This window comes from Hydra vulgaris, chromosome 01 (assembly GCF_038396675.1).
Source record: "Hydra vulgaris chromosome 01, alternate assembly HydraT2T_AEP".
NCBI classification, from domain to species: domain Eukaryota; kingdom Metazoa; phylum Cnidaria; class Hydrozoa; order Anthoathecata; family Hydridae; genus Hydra; species Hydra vulgaris.
Window position 1 is genome coordinate 38,873,861 of NC_088920.1, and position 20,041 is coordinate 38,893,901.

Here is a 20,041-nt window from a genome sequence, read left to right on the forward strand (position 1 = left end):
TGTGACAAAAATAATAAAAAAACTCGAAATATTATTCGAAAATAAATGAAGAACACCTTGCATGGAAACTTAAAAAATTAAGACTAACAATATCTTAAAATGAATAAAATATTTTATAAATAAAATTCTTTATTATGTAAAAGAGTAATAATATCTCTTGGGAATATCATTTTCTTTGTTGTCTAGTTAAAACTAGGGTATTAACTCGACAGCTAAAATAATAATATTACCTTTAAATATTGTTAAAGTTATTCAAAATAATAAGCTTAATTTATAACAAGAAGTTTTGTTTTCATTCACTCAATATTTAACTGGAGTAATGTTAAGTTTGAAACAAAACAAGTTTACTATATAAGATCAAAAGAAACCAAACTAATCAAAGGACATCTAAAACGGACAACAAGTAATAAAGAAAATTACTATTAAAAGACCACAAACATATGCTAAAATTAACAAAAACGAATAAGAAAAAAAATAATAATAAAAACTATAACTGCGAGATTATGGTTATTTATTACACGACTTGAAATTTGTTTTTACTTTTTAACGATTTATGTTTTTGCTGCATATAAATAGTAAATAAATATATTTAAAATAAATGTTTACAATACAGAAACATTCAAATATTATTTAAAAAAAAAATTTTCTCTCGCTATTTTAGGCTACATATCCCAGTGCAATAATTTCACCCAAAAAAAGTTCAATATTAATGTTCTCGGTGTAAATCTGGATTTTTGCCTAAGGGGCATTCCATTAATTACATCAACAATTTTTGGCAATTTTTACCTTCCTTTTCAATAACTTGTCAAACTTCCAGAGACCCCTTATAAATTTACGTCAACAATCGATAACACCCCTTCCCCTCCCCTATAAAGTCAATTTAAAATGAAAAAAAACAACATTATTTTAAAAAGACTAATTTACAAATAAAACAAAAAATTCATTAAAAGTAAAATGTTTAGAAAATGAAATTTTATTCAAATTTTAACTTATTCACATATTTCAAATGAGTGTAACCATTTACAATTTGAAATGCATGCTCTGAGCACAAAGTGAATAAAAGTAAAAGGTGTAGAAAAAAAAATTAACATCTTTAAACTTATGAACATATTTCCAGTATATAACTACAAAGGCTTACTCTGAAAAAAAAAAAGATTAAAGGGTTCACAAAAATTTATACACCTTACATGTTTAAGTTATGAACATATTTCAAATTAATACAACACTTCAATACGCCATTCCTCCTCACTTCAGTTTTTAAAGAGCTACCATTAAATTTTATTTCAATAATATATTCACATTTATGCATTGAGTTAAAGAGCCTCATCTTGACAAAGAAAGAAGCAGATAAGGCTTGCGAGCCTCAGGTTATACCTCTGGTATAAACGTTTAAATAATAAAACGTAGACTTTGTAATTACATAAATTTTTTTTGTTTGCACAGCAGACTAAACACCAACAAATTTGCAAAAATAATTGTCTTACAAATAAACATCTTGTGTCGGGTCATTTTAAAGCAAAACACGGTTTTTAAAAAGTTAGAATATAAAAAGCTTTATTAAAATACTGAAGGTTGAGCGAGAATGTAACGCAAGAAAGCAAACGCTACCTAATTTTTCTTTTTTTAAGTAATTGAATTTATCTAAAAAAGTAATATTATTGACATCAACTTGTCAGCGTTTAGATTTAGCCTTATTAATCGTATATTAAATCTTTAGATTTTGCCTAATAATTTCTTTAATTTAATTAACATAGTTTTAATTTATATAAGTTTTGAAACTTATATAATTTAAAATCACGTTATAACTTTTTATCTTTGTATAACTTAGACAAAGTTAAAAAGTTTAACTTTTATAAATATATCATACTTATACATTTCAAAAACTATGTAGGACTTATTACTAATACTATAAGTAATAAGTCCTATATAGGTTTGATAATTCAAAAATACGCTTTGGTAATTCAAAGGAGTTAGAAAAAATAAAAAATAAAAATATTTTCTAATATCTATATTTTTTTATCTTTTTTAACTTCGTCTTAATTGTGCCCATTTAGATTGCGTGGCTTAAGATGTCACGTAAGTCTTCTGACCAATGGCTATAATACTATATTATAATAAAAAATTATATAAAAACGTTTATATATAATAAAATATATAAAATCGTTTAGAATGCCTACTCATATAGTCCAGGAGAAAAACTCAAAAAACTACTTTTTGTGGAAAAAAATGTTATAAAGCTAAAACTTTGTCTAGTGATTCTCTAAGGTATATGGATCACGTGAAAAAAATGCCCAATGATTCACTACAGGAGAACCCCCTTTTTCGGGTACTGTTCCAAAACGACGCATGCGCAAAATAGTTAAAAAAAAATATTTTTAAACATAGACTTATTATATATCATTTTTAAGCATTTTTTACGCTGAACAACTCTTTAAATAACACTAATGTCTTAAAGTAAAAGAGTGACTAGTTATTTAACAAATAAATGCTATATATTAAAATATGAAATAATAAGTAATAAAATATGGTCTGAAAATCAAGCCGATAAAAATAACGGAATGTTTAAAAACATTGAAAGTTGATTTTAAGAAGACATTGCATTTTAATTGATCTTTTGAAACGTTTCAATCTTAAACGTGTTTAAAAGTAGTTGTCTGTAAAAAATTACCGTTTTCACTAATCTTTTTGAAAGTAACTATCCCACTAGTTATATACGATTATTGCTCATATGCTTAAAATCCCAATTCTAATGCTAAGAAATATTAAAACTTATTTTACTATAAGTGATACTATTTCTATTAATAATTTTTCACTCTCAGTTTTTATTTCTTTAATTTTGTGAGGTTTTCTTCTTGAAATTGTAATTCTGTTTTTTAACATAATTTTGGGAATACCAAATCTATTTCAAATTTGTATAAACTTTATTTGATGGATTTATTTGATTCAAGATTAAGCAATAGATTTTTGAAAAGCATTCGGCTTTTTTCGACAATTTTATTTGATTCTGGTATTTTTCCATTATGATTTAATTTAGAAATAGCATCCATGCAATGTACTATTTGCGGAAATGATAAAGGGCAAATGAATTTGGTCAGGGAAAAAAGGCTTTGGAACCCTATTGAGAGCACATCTTTTACAAAGAAGAAAACCAATCTAACTCAAATATTTAAAGACCACTAAGATAAACAAAAGTCAGGGAACGTCCGTCATTAATGTCGGAGGAGGCTCACTGACTTTCAAAAAAAGCCTGCTGGGTCAGAACCTAAAAGGTTACGTTCATCATTTGAAAATACTTTTCTCTGGAAAGTTTGTTGTTTTATTTGCTCAACGCCTATTACGCAGCATAAAAAGAGGTTCCACCTAGTACAAACGCTGCTATTACACAACACTATTATCGATTGTGCGAAAGTAGGAATTATGTATGGGGCGAAGCAGTACTTACAAGGTTGTGAACAATAAATTACCTAGTTGCAGAAGAAGCAGAGTACCATAATTCATGCGTGGCTGACTTCAGGCTGAACAAAGTGGGGAAAAGTGGTAGGGGAAGATCTGAAGATTCTATCATGATTTGAAAACATTTGCGGTTCGCTGGAAAACGCTGCCGGAAGTGAAATATACTCTATTAGAGATTTATATGATAAAATGATTGAAGATAATAATGATGTTGGATATGGACTCAAAATGTCTTGATCAAAAACTGAAGGTAAGGTATGAAGATCACGTCCATTTTGTCCAAAGCTGGCTGTAAAGGTGAACTAGTTTTGTTTAAAAATATGGCAGACTATATACTAAGGAAACTTAAAGAAGACAACCCAGTAACAAGAGATAGTGTGGTGAAAGAAGCAGCCAAAATAGTAAAGGAAAAGATAAGGTCAATGGAATACAGTAAAGATTTTTACCCCATTGATGATATCGCCGATGGAGAAAATTGGGTTCTTGAACCATTGGAAAACTTTTATGATGTTACTGATTCCTTCAAGTCAGAAGCGGGTGAGTCTGAGCCAATGTATCAAACAAGTTTCACGAACGAAAAGTGTCACCAATTCCATTCAGAGTTGCTGTCAATATTGATAAATTTACTGGATGTAAACAGCTTATTCAATATTTCTCGCAAATTGGGTTTTCAATCACTCCAGATGAAATGTATCGGTTTAAACAATCCTCAGCTGAGGATATGAACAGGAATGAAACAATAACCACAGAGAAATAAGTAATGGATTTAAGCAATGGGTAGCTAATAATGTTGACCACACTATTGCAACATTAACAGAAAAAGGTACATTTTATGGAATAATCACCAAAGAAAAAAAAAAACAGACTGGATTATTTGGTATAAATAATATGATGTCTAGTTATGATCTTTTGTGTCATGCGAGTTGGTTTTTGTTATCAACTGAAGAAACTCTTACAAACTGGTCTGGTTTTTTACAATGCTCAACAACGCAACTTCCGCACAAAGGGTTTTAATTAGCTGTGTCATTTCTCCCAATAATAGATCTGGATCCCTCTAATAAAGTATGCATTTACTCAACATTGCTTTTTGTTATCTCCCAAGCAACGAAGCTCAAAGTCGAAACCCCGTGTATAACCACCAGGTTTGGTGGCTTTCATACGCTTATGAGTTTTTTGGGAAGCATTGGTGCGTTCATAAAAAGAACATGTCTTTAGGATCCCTTTGTCGAGGTATATAATGAAAATTGTGTCACTAAAATGATGTCAGGAAAAGCCATTGCAAGAGCAACAAAGGCACACATTTGGCTGAGCCAGTATTAACGTCATTATTAACAAAAGAAATCAAAGAAGAAAGGGAAGTGGAATTCAAAGACTTGCAGCAATTTTATGAACTCACTTACCGTGGAAAACTTGATGAAGAGATGCTTAATGAAATAGCAACATGTGACAGTATAAAACAAAAAGGAAAAATATGTAAAAAAAAAAAAGTGTATTATTTATAGAATTTATTTATTAAATAACTTGCTAACCTTTCATTTTAAGACTTTTGTGTCATTTAAAAAGTTTGTTGGCATAAAAAATACTTTAAAATGGTATATCATTAGTCTATATTTAAATAATTTTTTTTTTTTTTTTACGCATGCATCATAATGAAATAGGGTCCGAAAAAAGGAGTTATCCTGTTTCGAATCATGGGGAGTTTTTTTTACTCATCTAAATACCTTATAGAATTACGTTATAGAGCAACGTTTAGAATTACGTTATAGAATTACGTTATAGAGCAACGTATAGAATTACGTATAGAATTACGTTATAGAGCGTATAGAACGTATAGAATTACGTTATAGAGCAACGTTTCCGCTTTATAAAAATTTTTTCCCCAAAATTATCTAATTCGACTGAACTAATATTATAGAAATCGAAATAAAAATATTTATAATTTCGACTAATATAAGTCGATATCCTAAACGTTAGACTGACATTTAGTAAACGTGTAAAAAAAAATTAAATGTACATTTCAAATCAAGCGTCTACTTTTGGTTAATAATAGGTCGTTAAATGTTTTATCCATTTTTTGATCAATTTCGACTAAATATTGACCAATTCTGAACCAATCTTTGTTTAAGTAGAATAGTAAATCAAGTGGAACGGTGTTAAAAAATTCAAGAAGTTTTTTCAAAGGGATGCGGAATAGTCCATTCGGGTGCGGAACCATTCTTTCAAATTTTTTCTGTAGGTGTATTTTTGTTAGGTGCACTTTTGCTGTATTTCGAAATCCAGCGTGATAACTAATACTACTTAATATTGGGTATAAATTTTAGAAAAAATTAAAATAGCTCGTTAACTTCAATAAAAATCAGCGCGCAAAGTGAAAATGGTTTACTACTTTCAAGAAATAAATTAGGCGTTGCGTAATTTATGGACAATTCCATTGTAAAAAAAAAAGAAACACTCAAAAACGAGGTGGAACGGCTGCATGAAATATTGAGCGAAGCGGAACGATTTCTTGATTTGTCGGCTAAGGAGGAACGGCATTCCCCTGCGTTCCCCCCTACTTTAACCCCTGACTGTAGCCAACTTCAGTTGCGTAGTTTGGAGTCTCTTGAAATAAGACGATTAAAACCCCCTATCGACTCGCTTAAATGTTCTTCATAACTTAGTCTCAATTATTAAATCTAAAAAAATTAAATTAAAAAAAAAAATTGAATTATTAAATGTTCTTTTTTATTGACAACAAAACAACACACTAAATCAAAATATAAAATGCGCAAACAGTAGTATCGAATAGGATGTCATTTGAAATCATTTGCCTTTCGATGTTGTTAATGCTGAAATATCATTAAATCATCATCTTTAAAAAATAAAAATAAAAACTCATACATATTCAAAAAGTTATGTTTCTTTTGATATTATAGAACATGTATTTATTAACATTTTTATAAAAAAAACTAGAAAATTATGGTATTAAAATTTCTGGTATTAAAAACACATACTTAAACTCGATAAGTAATTATCTAAACAATAAGAATTCATATCACATGGCGAAAGAAAAACCTATATTTTATTTACTTATTTTTTAAATTTATTTAAGTGATTCAAGGAGTCCTTAAGTTTTTATCACAGGGTACCGCAGAATAGCTTTTACCCAGAAATTTTACATCTCCTACTTTACCAATGATGCATATATAGCCAGAGCAGGCAAGGAACCATGTATCTCCAGTTCTGAAGCCAGAACTATAACCACTACACTACGGCGCTATTTTTTTGTTATCGATGCTAACTGTTTGTTATCGAAAACAAATAGTCTTAACTATACTTATATTTAATATTTAAACAGTAATTAATAATTTTTAAGATTGTAAGTTTTTACAATAAAAGTACGTCAAAGCCATAGGGACGCAGTGATGAGACAAGCATTTTTTTTTTTTTTGCCTTGGTTATTTAGACAATATTTATATATCGTAAAGCTGTATGTAATTTTTAATGAAAAAATAGATAAAACGCGAGAATGTGATTTATTCGATTATAATCGAATTGATAATATATCATATACTACCATGTCTTTATTCATCGCATACTATGATAAACCACATACTGTGAATGTCCTTTTTTCTATTATAATTTTTTTTATTCCCAAAAGCTTTAATGTGCAATATATTAATTACTGTTAGATAATTATTATGACTGTTATACCTTATACATTTAAGCATTTTGAGAATCATAATAATACCAAATTTAGTATGTGATAAAAACATTTGCGCCATCATCATTGATTTTTCTTATCATCATAATATGGCTTTAAAAAGTTAATAGTCTGTTCTTTTTTCGCAATTTATTTAGTCGAAATCAAAATCAATATCAAATAATTATTTTTCAAAAGTTGTGCTTTTTAGTATTTTGTAGCTATGAGTAGTATGTATGTAGGGTAGAGCTTTTGTATGTAGGGTAGAGCGTAGCATATAGGGACACTTGAGAAACAAATGCTAGTTGCTGATAAACTAATCAATAACTCTGTTTTTTATAAGTTTTCTAAAATTCATTGATATAAGAACACGGAAAAAAAAATTTCTAAAAATAAGCTATGTAACCAAAGTAACGAAACTCAAGATTAGCAAAATTTCTTCATTTTGCAAGTGGGTGGGGCAAAGAGGGACAGTTAAAAAGCAGCATATATCCGTTAATTGTAAAGCTTTAAAGTGATAAAAAATGGAGGCATTTTATCATTTAAACATGTTCAGACAATAAAATCTTAAAAATATATTCATACCTATACAAACTACACGCCCACACACCCATACACAACAACAACAAAAAACTAAAATAAAAAAACTTTTTTGTGTTTCATTATAAAATACTTTTAAACAAAGAAACTTAAGAAATTGTTATAAAATTTAAGTAGGGCAAAACTATTATATATTATTAAAGTGGTAACTACTATTAAATTTAAAATTAAACAAAAAATAATATGGATCACATAAATCGCACAAAAAATATCCTGAAACTATTTGATAACATTTTTGATGAGCTGGCTTATTCGCAATATGCCAATGCAGAGCAAATTTAAATATGCCATATTTATCAGCAGCTTTTTAAATTTTAAGTTCCTTTTTATTCACAGTTAAAACTGTATCATCTCACTGCCAGCATCCTGTTTTTGATGATTGGTATTTCTTATATAATTTCTTACCACAACAATAGTTACATTAAGCACTTTTCATAATCAAAGTTATGTTATGAAAGTAAAAATTTCTATGAATTTATTACTAATATTACTTTTCTAAATAATGAAAATAATATTTTAGATTAAAAATAAAATCATCAAACTGTAAACAAAATGGTTGTAATATAGTCAATTATATAAATAACTTGTTGCCCCCTATGCCCCACAAAAGTCATTTTACTGAAATTAAAACTTCTCATAAAGTTCAATTCCAGATCTTTTTTTAAAACCAGATTCTAAATAAGGATAAAAAAATACTGTCTGAAAAATATAAACTTTTTATAAATAAAGCAAATTAGCAATAACTCAAGATAAATCTTTTGTTACCAAGACTCTCTATTTACTTATTAAACTTACTTAAAATTCACTTTATTATGATTGCAACCAATATTTTTACTAAACAGGCAAGATTGAACACACATGTAGTAAAGAATAATAATTTTAGAAAAGAAAATTTAGTTTTTATATAATTTAAATAATTATGAACATCAAAAAGCCTTACATTGTTAATTCTCGAATATTTTTCTTTGCGCTTATTTCTTCACAGTTACACAATATATATCTTTACCCCCCTCGTCATCCTTGTCAATGTGTTACTTGATAAGATAGGTTTCAGCAATACTTCTCTCATCCACTTTAAACGGATTGTGTTCCTCTTAATTCATGTACTTAAATTGATGTTTGAGCATTTTAAGGCCATGTTGTTATCTTGACTTCTATCCGTATAATTACTTTTAGCAAAATGATTCATCAAGGTCTACAGAATTCTTTAGTTTAGTTGAAATTTCGTTTATTTATTCTGATAAGTTTAATTTTTTAAAGCCTAATATATCTTGTTCAAGCCTAAAAATTGGATTAACATAATCTATTTACAAAACCTAATCTTCTCAGTGGCAGATTCAGCATAGGGCGAGGGGGAGGGGCTTGTCTCCCCCCCTCCCCCCCTCACCTCCACGCTTCATTAGTCAGTCAACTGGCGTCCCCTAAAACTTGAATTTTTCATTTCAAAATTCTGCATTTCTTTAAATGAAAATAGAAAACTAGGTAAACTAGGTAACAACAAACCATTGTTTACATACCTTTAAATGAAAATAGAAAACTAGGTAACAACAAACCATTGTTTACATACCTTTAAATGAAAATAGAAAACTAGGTAACAACAAACCAACCTTTGAAAGGCTACATACTTTACAAATATGCAGTTATGTCAGAAAACAAAACAGAGACGTTTTGTTTTTAGAAAATATCTCTTATAATCATAATGTACACATTCCATTTTTAACACAGTTTGGTGTATCAAAACAACTGTGACTTATAAAAGAAAAACACAAGGTTTTAAATTAACTGATTTCAACATTGTGGAACAATTTAGATTTGCTTTTAAATGTTTTTATTTTTGGAAAAAACCCGTATGGCACCATCTCCCCACTTGAAACCTATATGCGCCAGCCCTCTTTCAAAAATGTGTATGCATCAATATCTCCAGCAATGGCGACTAAAATATAAATAAACGGCGTACGTCCATTCTTAATAGAGAAATAGATGACATCATGTTTTCCTAACTTGTCTACACTCTACAAAATCAACTCGACTCTTCCTTTTACATCTGTTTATGATGAGAGAAGTTTCTGTAGACTAAAAATCAAATATTATCTGTGATTAATGACAAAACAAGGTCTTTTTGCATTGACATTAATTTTAATTGAGCTTGCTGAGAGCATTGACAATCATTTTGCTTCGATCTAGCAAGCACATACGTCCGTATGACATCTATACACCGCCTTATAAACGTCAAAAGCCCTTATGATGTTCTTAAGACTTCCAACGAACGTTCCGTACCTGCTGGAAATAAAATTGCAGAAAAAAATTGTATAAACTAGCAGGAGAGTAAATTTTTTTTCGTAATACATGTTTTCAGTAATATGTGTTGTGTAAACATATCTTAAAATTTTTTTTTAACGATGTTAACCAAAGTAAACTTATATAAACTCAAACTTTAGATTGTATAGTGTCTTAATAGATAAAAAGTTGTGTTGTTTAATGTCTTAGACGTACTTAATAGTTATGATAAAAGGCACATAAAAGCATTAATAAAATATGTTTATCACAAGTGGATTCTCGAAAAACCATTTCTAGGGGTAATGTGCCACCTTAAGCCCTTGTCGCCATCGACTCGTTCCCATGGCCCCCACGGCGTAAAACCTTAATCCGTCACTGATTCTTCCTAGTTTTTGGTAATTCAAACGTTTCTTTTTCCAGGACTCTTCCACTGATTTACACTAAATGCTGTATTAAACTAAACTTGTTTTAAAGGAGTACTCCTTGACGAAAACGTTACTTGGATAAATTATATACATTATTTTGAAAGTAAAATCTCAAGAAATATTGGCCTACTTTATAAAGCAAGGCCATTTTTAAATCAAACTAGTTTAAAGTTGTTATATTTCTCCTTTGTTAATAGTTATCTGAATTACGCAAACATTGCTTGGTGTAGCACAAATCAAAACAAAATTAAAAAACTTTTTAATAAACAAAAACATGCAATGAGAATAATATCTAATGTAGGCCGTTTTACTCACTCCAAAGAACTATTTATAATGCTGAATATACTCAATGTCTACCAAATAAATATTTTTCATTTTTTAATTTTCATGTATAAAGTTAATAAAAGAACAACACTAAACATTTTTAATTCGTTATTCAAAATAAAGAAACATAGATACTTAACCAGGTACTCAAACAACACCTATATTCAGCCCAAAAGATTTTATGCCACGACTGAGTTTTCATTATCCATTAGAGGACCAAAAGTATGGAATAAAATCCTATCTAATAAACTTAAAACTCTTGAAACTCTTGACGAACTTAAAGTAAAATTGAAGCAAATGCTCCTAGTTAGTGATGGAGTGCTTGACTTTTTCGGGTGACACATACGTTTTTTCGATTTAGTTTAAAGTTTATCTTTGTCAACCCTTTTATGGATTTGGTTGAAGCATGCTTAAATACATATAAATATATATATATTTTTTAATTGGAAAGGTTCAATTTCTTCTCAACTCTGTGTTTTATTAATAATTTTAGTATTTAATCTTAATTAATTAAAAAAAAAAAAGTTGTTAAAAAAATCTTTGTTTAAAAATCTTTGTTTAAAAATCTTTGTTTTTTAATTTTTTTTTTTTATTGCAAGTTTTACTTTGTGCAAATTTATATTAATCTTTATATACTTATTTATTTAATATTTATTTCTAAGAATTTGTTATTTTACTTTTTATTGATTATTTTATTACTTTAAATGAAATTTTTTTTTTTAAAAAATAAAAAAAAAAGTTCTTTATGACCTTTTATAACTTTTTTTATAACTTTTTGTTTTATCTTTTTAAAAATAAAGTCTTACTTTATATATATTAGTAACATTTATATACTCTATACGAAATTATTTATTTTTTACGGAATCAATCTTGGGGCTTGGCGATAAGACAAATTGTGTCTTCTTATTTCCCCGGCCATCTGTATATTGGAAATATTGGTTGTATTTGTATTTTTATACGGCAAAAAATATATAAAAAAAAAAAAAAAAAAAGGAAAACTAGTTTTATATTAAAACATGTTTTCAGTTTTCTTGCGTTCACATGAAACAATAATTTATCTAAAAAACCTATTATTCTCAGTTTTTGTAAAACAAACTTTTTTTTTTTTCCTCCTCCACTGATTTACTAATACTCAAATCTTTAAAGTTTTTAATATTACAAAATAATAAAGTGATTTTGTATCAAATTTAAAAATGCATTTTACACTAAAAATTTGTTTACCTTCTTTAAAAATTTTTTTTAACACAAGACCCATAAATGCTAGATGGATTTCTATATTAAAACCATAATCAGTAACTAGTAGAGTGCATATTTTGTTCTTAATTAGGCAACAGAAGCATATCTTTTGTCTATGTTTTGAGTGTAATTTTTTGTTAAATTCAATTTCATCAAATTAAACTTTATGCTTTTCTATTAATTTTCTAATATTTGAAAAAAAAAAATTTCATAAAAATGTTTCATGGATTTCCCAATTTTAATTTATTTAAAATATACATTCAAATGGTTTTTCATAAAAATTGAGTCGAAAATTACAATATTTGATCTCATCTTAAATTCATTTAATTTCAAACAAAGTTTTTTTATTAAAGAGCCAACATTTTAATAAAGTTTTTTCGATGTTTAAACGCATATACTTAGCTTATTTAAATATAAAAGATAAAAAATATCAATGTTACATAAATGTTTGTATATGTGTGTTTACAATGATTGTTTGTATTAACAATAAACCAGTGTATACACCCTGTTTACGCACCATTATTAACACTCTTTTACAGGATGTTTCATTAGAAAATTAGCAAACCCTCCCGAAAAAAAATACTTGTAGATTGTCAAAAATATTTTAGTAGAATATGAGCTTATCAAGCTGTTGCAACTTTTAACATTTTCTATGAACTGAAGAGGAAAGAGAAGATTTTAAGACATAAGTTGCCGGTAAAAGAAAACAAAAATTTGGTTCCAGCCAAATAAGTAGCAAAGAAAAATGAAAAAATATTACATATATATATATATATATATATATATATATATATATATATATATATATATATATATATATATATATATATATATATATTTATATATAAACACACACAAGTTCTAAAGCGTGTTAAAAAATATAATTTTATTATATATAAAGTCAAAAATGAAAACTAAAACAAACTTTGTTTTTTAGTTCTGCTCTTTTTTTTTTGACTGCTTTACTTGTCAGTCTATAACGTTACAGTTCGTTATGCTCTTGTTTATTTTATTCTTTTGTTTGTCTCAAAGCTCTCATTCTAAGAAAAAACGCTGTTTTGACTCTGGGCGCCAAACAACCTCCCTACGATAAGAACCCTCCTTCTAATTAAACGCATTTAGAATGGGCGCTACATTACACTGACTTCTTTAAATGAATATGTTCTTGAAAAAACTATTTAGTTATCTTTTTTAGATTATTTTAATTATTTAAGACCTTTATATTCAATATTTTAATCAAATAATCAACAATAAAAGTCTGTAATGACACTTTTTTCTTAAGAAAGATTCAAGTTTTCTTTTTTTTTTTATTGAGGTTGACGCAAATGCAATTAATATTTTGAAATTTTCTATTGAGAAAAAATGAAATGAAAATTCATTTATTTGACCACCAGGAAATAAAACTTCTAGAAACTAGAAATTTATACTTATATAATTATAAAACAGTTATAAACGTCACTTTCACTATTAGGTTTCTATTTATTTATTTTATTACATTATTTGTATTCTATTTATTTCTATTTGTTTTTACAAAGTAACAACCTCTGTTGTGTCAAAAATTTCAGATAATATTTATCAATTATCGAAACTGCTTTCGAAAATTTAAAGCATTAGGTACACTCTTTGCAAAGAAATTATCCTTTAGACTTCCTATATTTTGAATTAAAAAATAAATAATTCAAACGTTTTAATTATTTATGTACATTTGTATATGTATTTAAATAATTAAACGAGAATATAACCTATATAGATTGTATTTCTGTTACATAATTCTATATAAAATTTCTTTTTACCTAAATTTGTAGCAATACCCATTTCTTTATTAAACATAATAGCATCAAATAGCAGTTTAATAAATTTTCGACATATTCTGCTCTTACTCTTTTGAAAAAATATTTTTTCTGTAACATAATAAGAACATGGTGAGCTTATAAATAGTAATTTAGAATTCTTCTTACTATTTTTATTTTCTATTACTAGTTTTTCGTTCGGATACTACAGTTTTTACTAAGAAATAAATTTTGGTAACAGATCAGTTTTTAAAAGTATTTTCTGTAGTAAGCGATTACTTTGACATATTTTTATTATTAATGAAATATTTCCTGTATTTTATAGTTGTGAAATATTTTTATTTTTTTATTTTTTATTTATATTTTTATATGTACAATCACTCATTGTTGATTAAGAGTTTAAAAGAGTCTTAGTTTTACATTGAAAATCTCTGAATCTACATTTATTCGAGTCACACATGCTTTCACGTATACGTGTCATACGTGTCATACGTGTCATACGTGTCATACGTGTCATACGTGTCGTGCACATACGTGCCATACATGCTATACACGTCATACATGTCGTTTACACGTCGTTTTTTAAAATTTGAGTAAAGAGCCAAAATAAAAAAAATGAAATTAAAGATAAAAATTTCAAAATAACTCTTAAGTTTTCATAAAGCATATAACTTTTAATTTTTACATATTGTTTGTATTTAACTATTTTAGAAATGTATTTAGCTATAAAATTTCTATACACTTCTATTTTTATAATATTTCAAAAATGTAAAGACATCTATACAATATCAGTATTTTTAAGCAAACAGTTACTTAAAAAGAAAGTGAATAATAAGCGACAAAGAAAAATAATAATTAGAGACGAACAAAGAGCATAATTAGCGACAAAGAAAGTAAATTATTAGCGACAAAAAAAATTTAAGTATTGGAGACCAAAAAAAAAGTGTAAAAACTGAACTATTGAAAAAGAAACTTAGGTTATGAAAAATAATTTGAATAAGATATTGAATATAAATATATAAGCTGTTTAAAAATTCAAATTTTTTATACTTTGTATTCATGAAAAAGAAAAGAATTTAGCAATGGAATTTCTCTGTTACATATTCATCATATGGCCACTAAAATTAATTATTCAAAACTGTTTGCTACCTTTCAAAGCATTTCATTATACATCATATTATTTGAGTTTTCAAAATTACTCTTGTAAAATGCTATTGTATTGACAGAGTAGTAATTAACCTTTAAGCACATTTATGAGACACCCGCACACTAAGGAAATATTATAATTTATTTAAATAAAGTTTGTTCAAAAAAAGATTCTGTTTAAATAACATTCAAACATCGTGTAAATATTTACAGGTAAATTCAGATTTTTTTTTTGAAAGTTTTTAATTTTGTTCTTTTAATTATTTTTTTTTATTGATTAACAGTACCAAGTATAATGCTTAATAATAATTCAGCATTAATAGTACCAAGTATAACGATTACTAACAGTTCAACATTACCTCCTGATGTTTCGATTCCATTGGCAACATGCTTTATTTTAATTATAATCGCTAGTATTCTATTCAATACTATTCTCATATTTGTTATATTGTCTGAAAGACATTTGCAAACAATAACAAACGTTTACATAATCAATCTGGCGGTTGGTGACATGCTTCTTGCAATAGCAGTTGTGCCTTTTGATGCCGACTTCATGTTAAGAGGGTACTATCCATACGGAACAGTATTGTGCGGTATTAAGGAAGTTTTGTTTATTTTTTCTCTCCCTTCGGCTGTTTTTAATCTTTTTTTACTGACATTAGAAAGATTTGTATCGGTTTACTTTCCATTCAAAAGAATACAATATTTTTCGAAGAAAAATGTATTTATATCAATATCATTTAGCTGGATCTACACAATAAATGTTGGTTTATTCCCTATCTATTATAATGGACCGTCAGCCATAAAAGTTGTCGGCAAGATTTGTCAAATGGAATTTTCATACAAATTTGCAATTTACCTAATTTCAGTTAACTTTGTTCTTCCAGTCCTTATAATGGTTAGCATGTATTTTTCATTGTTCTTATTAGCTCATAAACACCAAAAACAAATTCAAAGACTGTCAATTAATTCTCTACGAAAACAGTCAAATTCTTTTCAAAAAAACTTAAAAGCCGCTAAAACCATTTTCTTACTCGTTGGCAACTTTTTAGTTTGCTGGGTAAGTTTTATAGGAATAGCATTATCTAATCTTATTTGTGGTGGGTGTCATCCAAGAGAATTGACTTGGATCAGCAACGTAGTAAATTACTCAAATATTGTTTTTAATCCTATAATATATGGAATGTTAAACAAAACCATACGCAAAGCTATTTACAAAAAACTATTCCAAATTTTTAGCTGTTTTTGCAAAACGCATTACCAGAATTATATAATGAGACAAATAGAATCAAACACAAGTTGCACTTATAATTCACCTGGAGTGAGTAAACATAACACAATAGGAATGCCATTAACACTCTTTGGAAAAGATAGTCATAAACAAAGCAATGAAAGTGAAGCCGATACATTATTATGATTAGCAAAAAATTAACAAAATAAAAAACTTTAAGTTTAATTAAGACTATATATATATATATATATATATATATATATATATATATATATATATATATATATATATATATATATATATATATATATATATATATATATATATATATATATATATATATATATATATTATATATATATATTTAGTTTATTGCTAAACTTATGTATGTAAACGTTTAATTTGAATAAAGATATTAAAATTTATTTTTACGGTTGTTGGTAAAATGTAAAATCTTGAAAATGTTTATGATAGGGTTTGTAACCTTTGCTAACAGTGTTTTGATTTTAATTTATAATAAAAAAAATTCAAGAGATTTAACTTTGCAAACAAAATCCATTCTATTAATAGTATACATATTGGTATATAGTCAGATATCAGCTTACACTTTGAGTATCAAGAACAGATCAAGGAGTCCCCTCACACACCTTCTCTCTAGAATCACCCCTTATAACAGGTCAAGGAAGCGCTTATGATTTTACAAATCGGAATTGCTGCACTCAGTTATGCAAAAATATAAACAGTGGTTAAAAGGAAAAAAAAACTGTTCAAATTTTATTGTTATTCAGTTTTTTTATTAGTTGAAACGTCCTCCTTTTTTATCCTGTTTTTGTTTAAATAAAATATTTATACTTTATTTAAATAAAATCATTAAAGTCATGCCTTGACTTTAATATATTCTTTTTATTTAATGATTAATGAGAAAAAAAAATTATTTAAATAATTCAAATGACTTTTCAATGATTTTTTTGATTTTTTAAAAGCTGAGAAAAAATGGCACCAATGTATATTTTACAAAGTTGCAACTATACCGTGGTTACTGTGGTTTCTTGTGTCATCAACATCTTAATATCTAATTAAATATATTCTAACGCTAATGCTTGATGTAGGGAAACTATAACAATCAATACAGGTTATAGGTTAATAGGTTTTGTCAAATAAACGTCAAAGTTGTTGAATAATTATTTCTATAGATGATGATGATGATGATGATGATGATGATGATGATGATGATGATGATGATGATGATGATGATGATGATGATGACGATGATGATGCTGCTGCTGATGATAATGATGGTTATGATGATGCAATTACTCTCCACATGATGATGACGCAACTACACGCTACATTGTTTTAAAGGAAAGCTTCGAATGAAATATTAAAGTAATACTTTTTGAAGTATTGGTTTGTTATTCTTGCAATAATATGGAGAAATTGACCACGTCTCGAATTATAAATGAATATTAGGACTTATTATTCATTATTTTATAAAGCCTCAAATGTTTATTTAACTATAACTTATCAAATAAATTATTTGTACTTTATATATTTATACTTTATATTTTATATAAAAATTTAAAGCTTTAAATTCACTTAAAAGACACTTGAATGAACAGTTCTATTAGAACCAAATCCTGCAATCAAGTTTATGTTTAATATAAAATTTATTATTTATAGGAACCCAGGTACTAATCCAGCAAACATTATTTTAGTGAATTTGCGGTGGACCTATATACACATTTTTGAGCGGTTCATTGGAGTTTTGCTTATCGGTTACTTAGTGGACCATTTGTGGCAGCCGCTAAAAATTGCCAGCTAATAACATTCCGACATGTTAATAGTGGCTATTTATTGGCTAGTCACTTTTGGCGGCTGCCACTAATGGTCCAGTAAGTACCCGGTGAGCAAAACTGCAATGGACCGCTCAAAATGCCTATATAGGTTCGCTGAAATTCCGCTATAGAATGTTTGCTGGGTATATTGATTTTTTTTAATATATAATATAGTTTATTGGTATTTTCATATGAAGAATTATTGTATGCATAAAACTATAAATAAGCAAAAAGTTATTTTTAAGATGTCGGTGTCAAAATGCTCTACATGCTATTATAGATACATATTTTAAGATTTTATATTCAATATATTTAATATGAGACTTAATAACAAATTATCATCAAAAATTACTTATTAACAAATTATCATTAAAAAAAAAAGATTTGTAACTATTGAGATATTTTATTACTTTTAGATGAAATGCAGAACAAAGTAATTTTAGTTTTTCCACATTTATTTAAAGTTAGTTACAAACAATTTGTATATTTTTTTCTACTGAATATTTTTAAAAGAACTTTTATGTTTGTGAGAGTCAAAAAGATTCGAGTCGTCTGAAAACAATACAATTTTAAAATTGTTAAGACTTTATATAAATCATTTATATATAGTAAGAATAATAATGGCTTGAAGATTGATTTTTGGGGAACACCAAAACTTATGAAGTGATTTCCTGTTTTCTTTTTTTTTATATAAGCTTTGATTGTTTTCTGTAAATATCTTTTAGTTACTTGCATCCAGGGGCGGATACAAACGAAGGGGGTAATTATCTATTAGGTAACCATGAGTAAGACTAGGTTTTTTTAAACCGAGACGAGACCGAGACGAGAAGTTAGTACTTCTCGTGAGACCGAGAACGAGACGAGACGAGAAATTTAACAATTTTTGAAAACAAATTTATTAAAATTCAAGTAAAAAAAAATGTAAACATGGTTTTGACAAATAGACACAATTGACATTTGTCAAATGTAAACAACTTTATCAAATATTAATTCAGAATTTTTTTGCCAAACTTTTCCAACAAGACAATGTTTTCTCTGATTAAGATAATTTGTTCTACTTTTTCTGGGTGTAAGTTGTGTCTTGATGATCGGGCGATATTTCCACCTGAGCTAAAAACTCTCTCTGATTTAGTTGAACTTGCTGGAATAGCTAAAATTTGTCTAGCTAATGAAGAGAGTTCTGGCAATGTATTTGAATGCAATTTCCACCAATCAAGAATCGGCAACAGGTTGGCACTCAACATTATTCTTAACCTGTGAGGCTAACCATTCTTTTGTTGTTTGAAATTTTTTGAAGAGCTTCAAGTGAAGTCCCTTTAAAGCAGGATTTAAGTAGTTTGCTGCAGCACTCAATAAGTTTCCAGTGTGACAAAGAGGAAATCTTTTCTCAATGCAGCTTTTCAAGTTTTTTGCATACAAGAAACCGTAGCCATTTTTTCCATCCGTCTCAATAAATTGATCAATTTTGTCATGGATTAAATAAAGAGAATCGGCGACAGTGTTAATTGTTGGAATAGACTCAGCCAACCACGTTTCTGTAGCTTCTTTAAGTGGTGCCAAAATTTCTACTGCTTCCTCTATTGATTTCCACTGTGATGCACTAATGGTCTTTGAAGAAAAATATCTTCATTTGCACTTAAGCTGATAGTTGCACTCTTTAGATGTAGGACAGAAGCCATGCAATCCAGTTCACTATTCCATCTTGTGTCAACAGATTGGCGTAACTGTCTAAAATTGATTCCTTAAGCGTCTGATTCTGATTCAAGCAACTCAGCTGCAACTGTTGACTGGTGAGTTAAAGAAGTCAAATCTTTGCATGTTTGCATAATCCATTCCAGCAGTCATTCCAAATGAGTCTCGAACTGCACATTGCAAAATATGATTGTTGCACAAGTATTGGTCAAGGTGCTTTGACAATTTGACTACAAGTTTCATGTTTCTTGCCTGGTCGTTCACGTAGTACATTGGCAAATCAGCAAGCAAATTTAGTTCTTCTAAGAAAGAATCCAGCTTTCCTTCAATTAAGATACCTGTGTGTCTGC

The 20,041-nt window shown here is 27.7% G+C and overlaps 1 protein-coding gene across 2 annotated transcripts; it reads left to right on the forward strand.

The window, feature by feature from the left end:
* The first annotated feature begins 14,900 nt into the window (after nt 1-14,900).
* On the forward strand, nt 14,901-17,715 carry LOC105847384 (octopamine receptor beta-2R). 2 transcript variants are annotated; one of them, XR_010635840.1, is made up of 2 exons: nt 14,901-15,146; nt 17,148-17,715. XR_010635840.1 is itself a non-coding variant. In XM_065788125.1 (2 exons), the coding sequence occupies exon 2, from the start codon at nt 15,229-15,231 to the stop codon at nt 16,348-16,350; it is 1,122 nt and encodes a 373-aa protein (XP_065644197.1). In that variant the 5' UTR covers nt 14,960-15,146; nt 15,218-15,228; the 3' UTR covers nt 16,351-16,390. The 2 variants fall into 2 exon arrangements, 1 of the variants encoding a protein (XP_065644197.1); XM_065788125.1 differs by lacking the exon at nt 17,148-17,715 and adding an exon at nt 15,218-16,390 and having other exon boundaries at nt 14,960-15,146.
* The last annotated feature ends 2,326 nt before the right edge of the window (nt 17,716-20,041 follow it).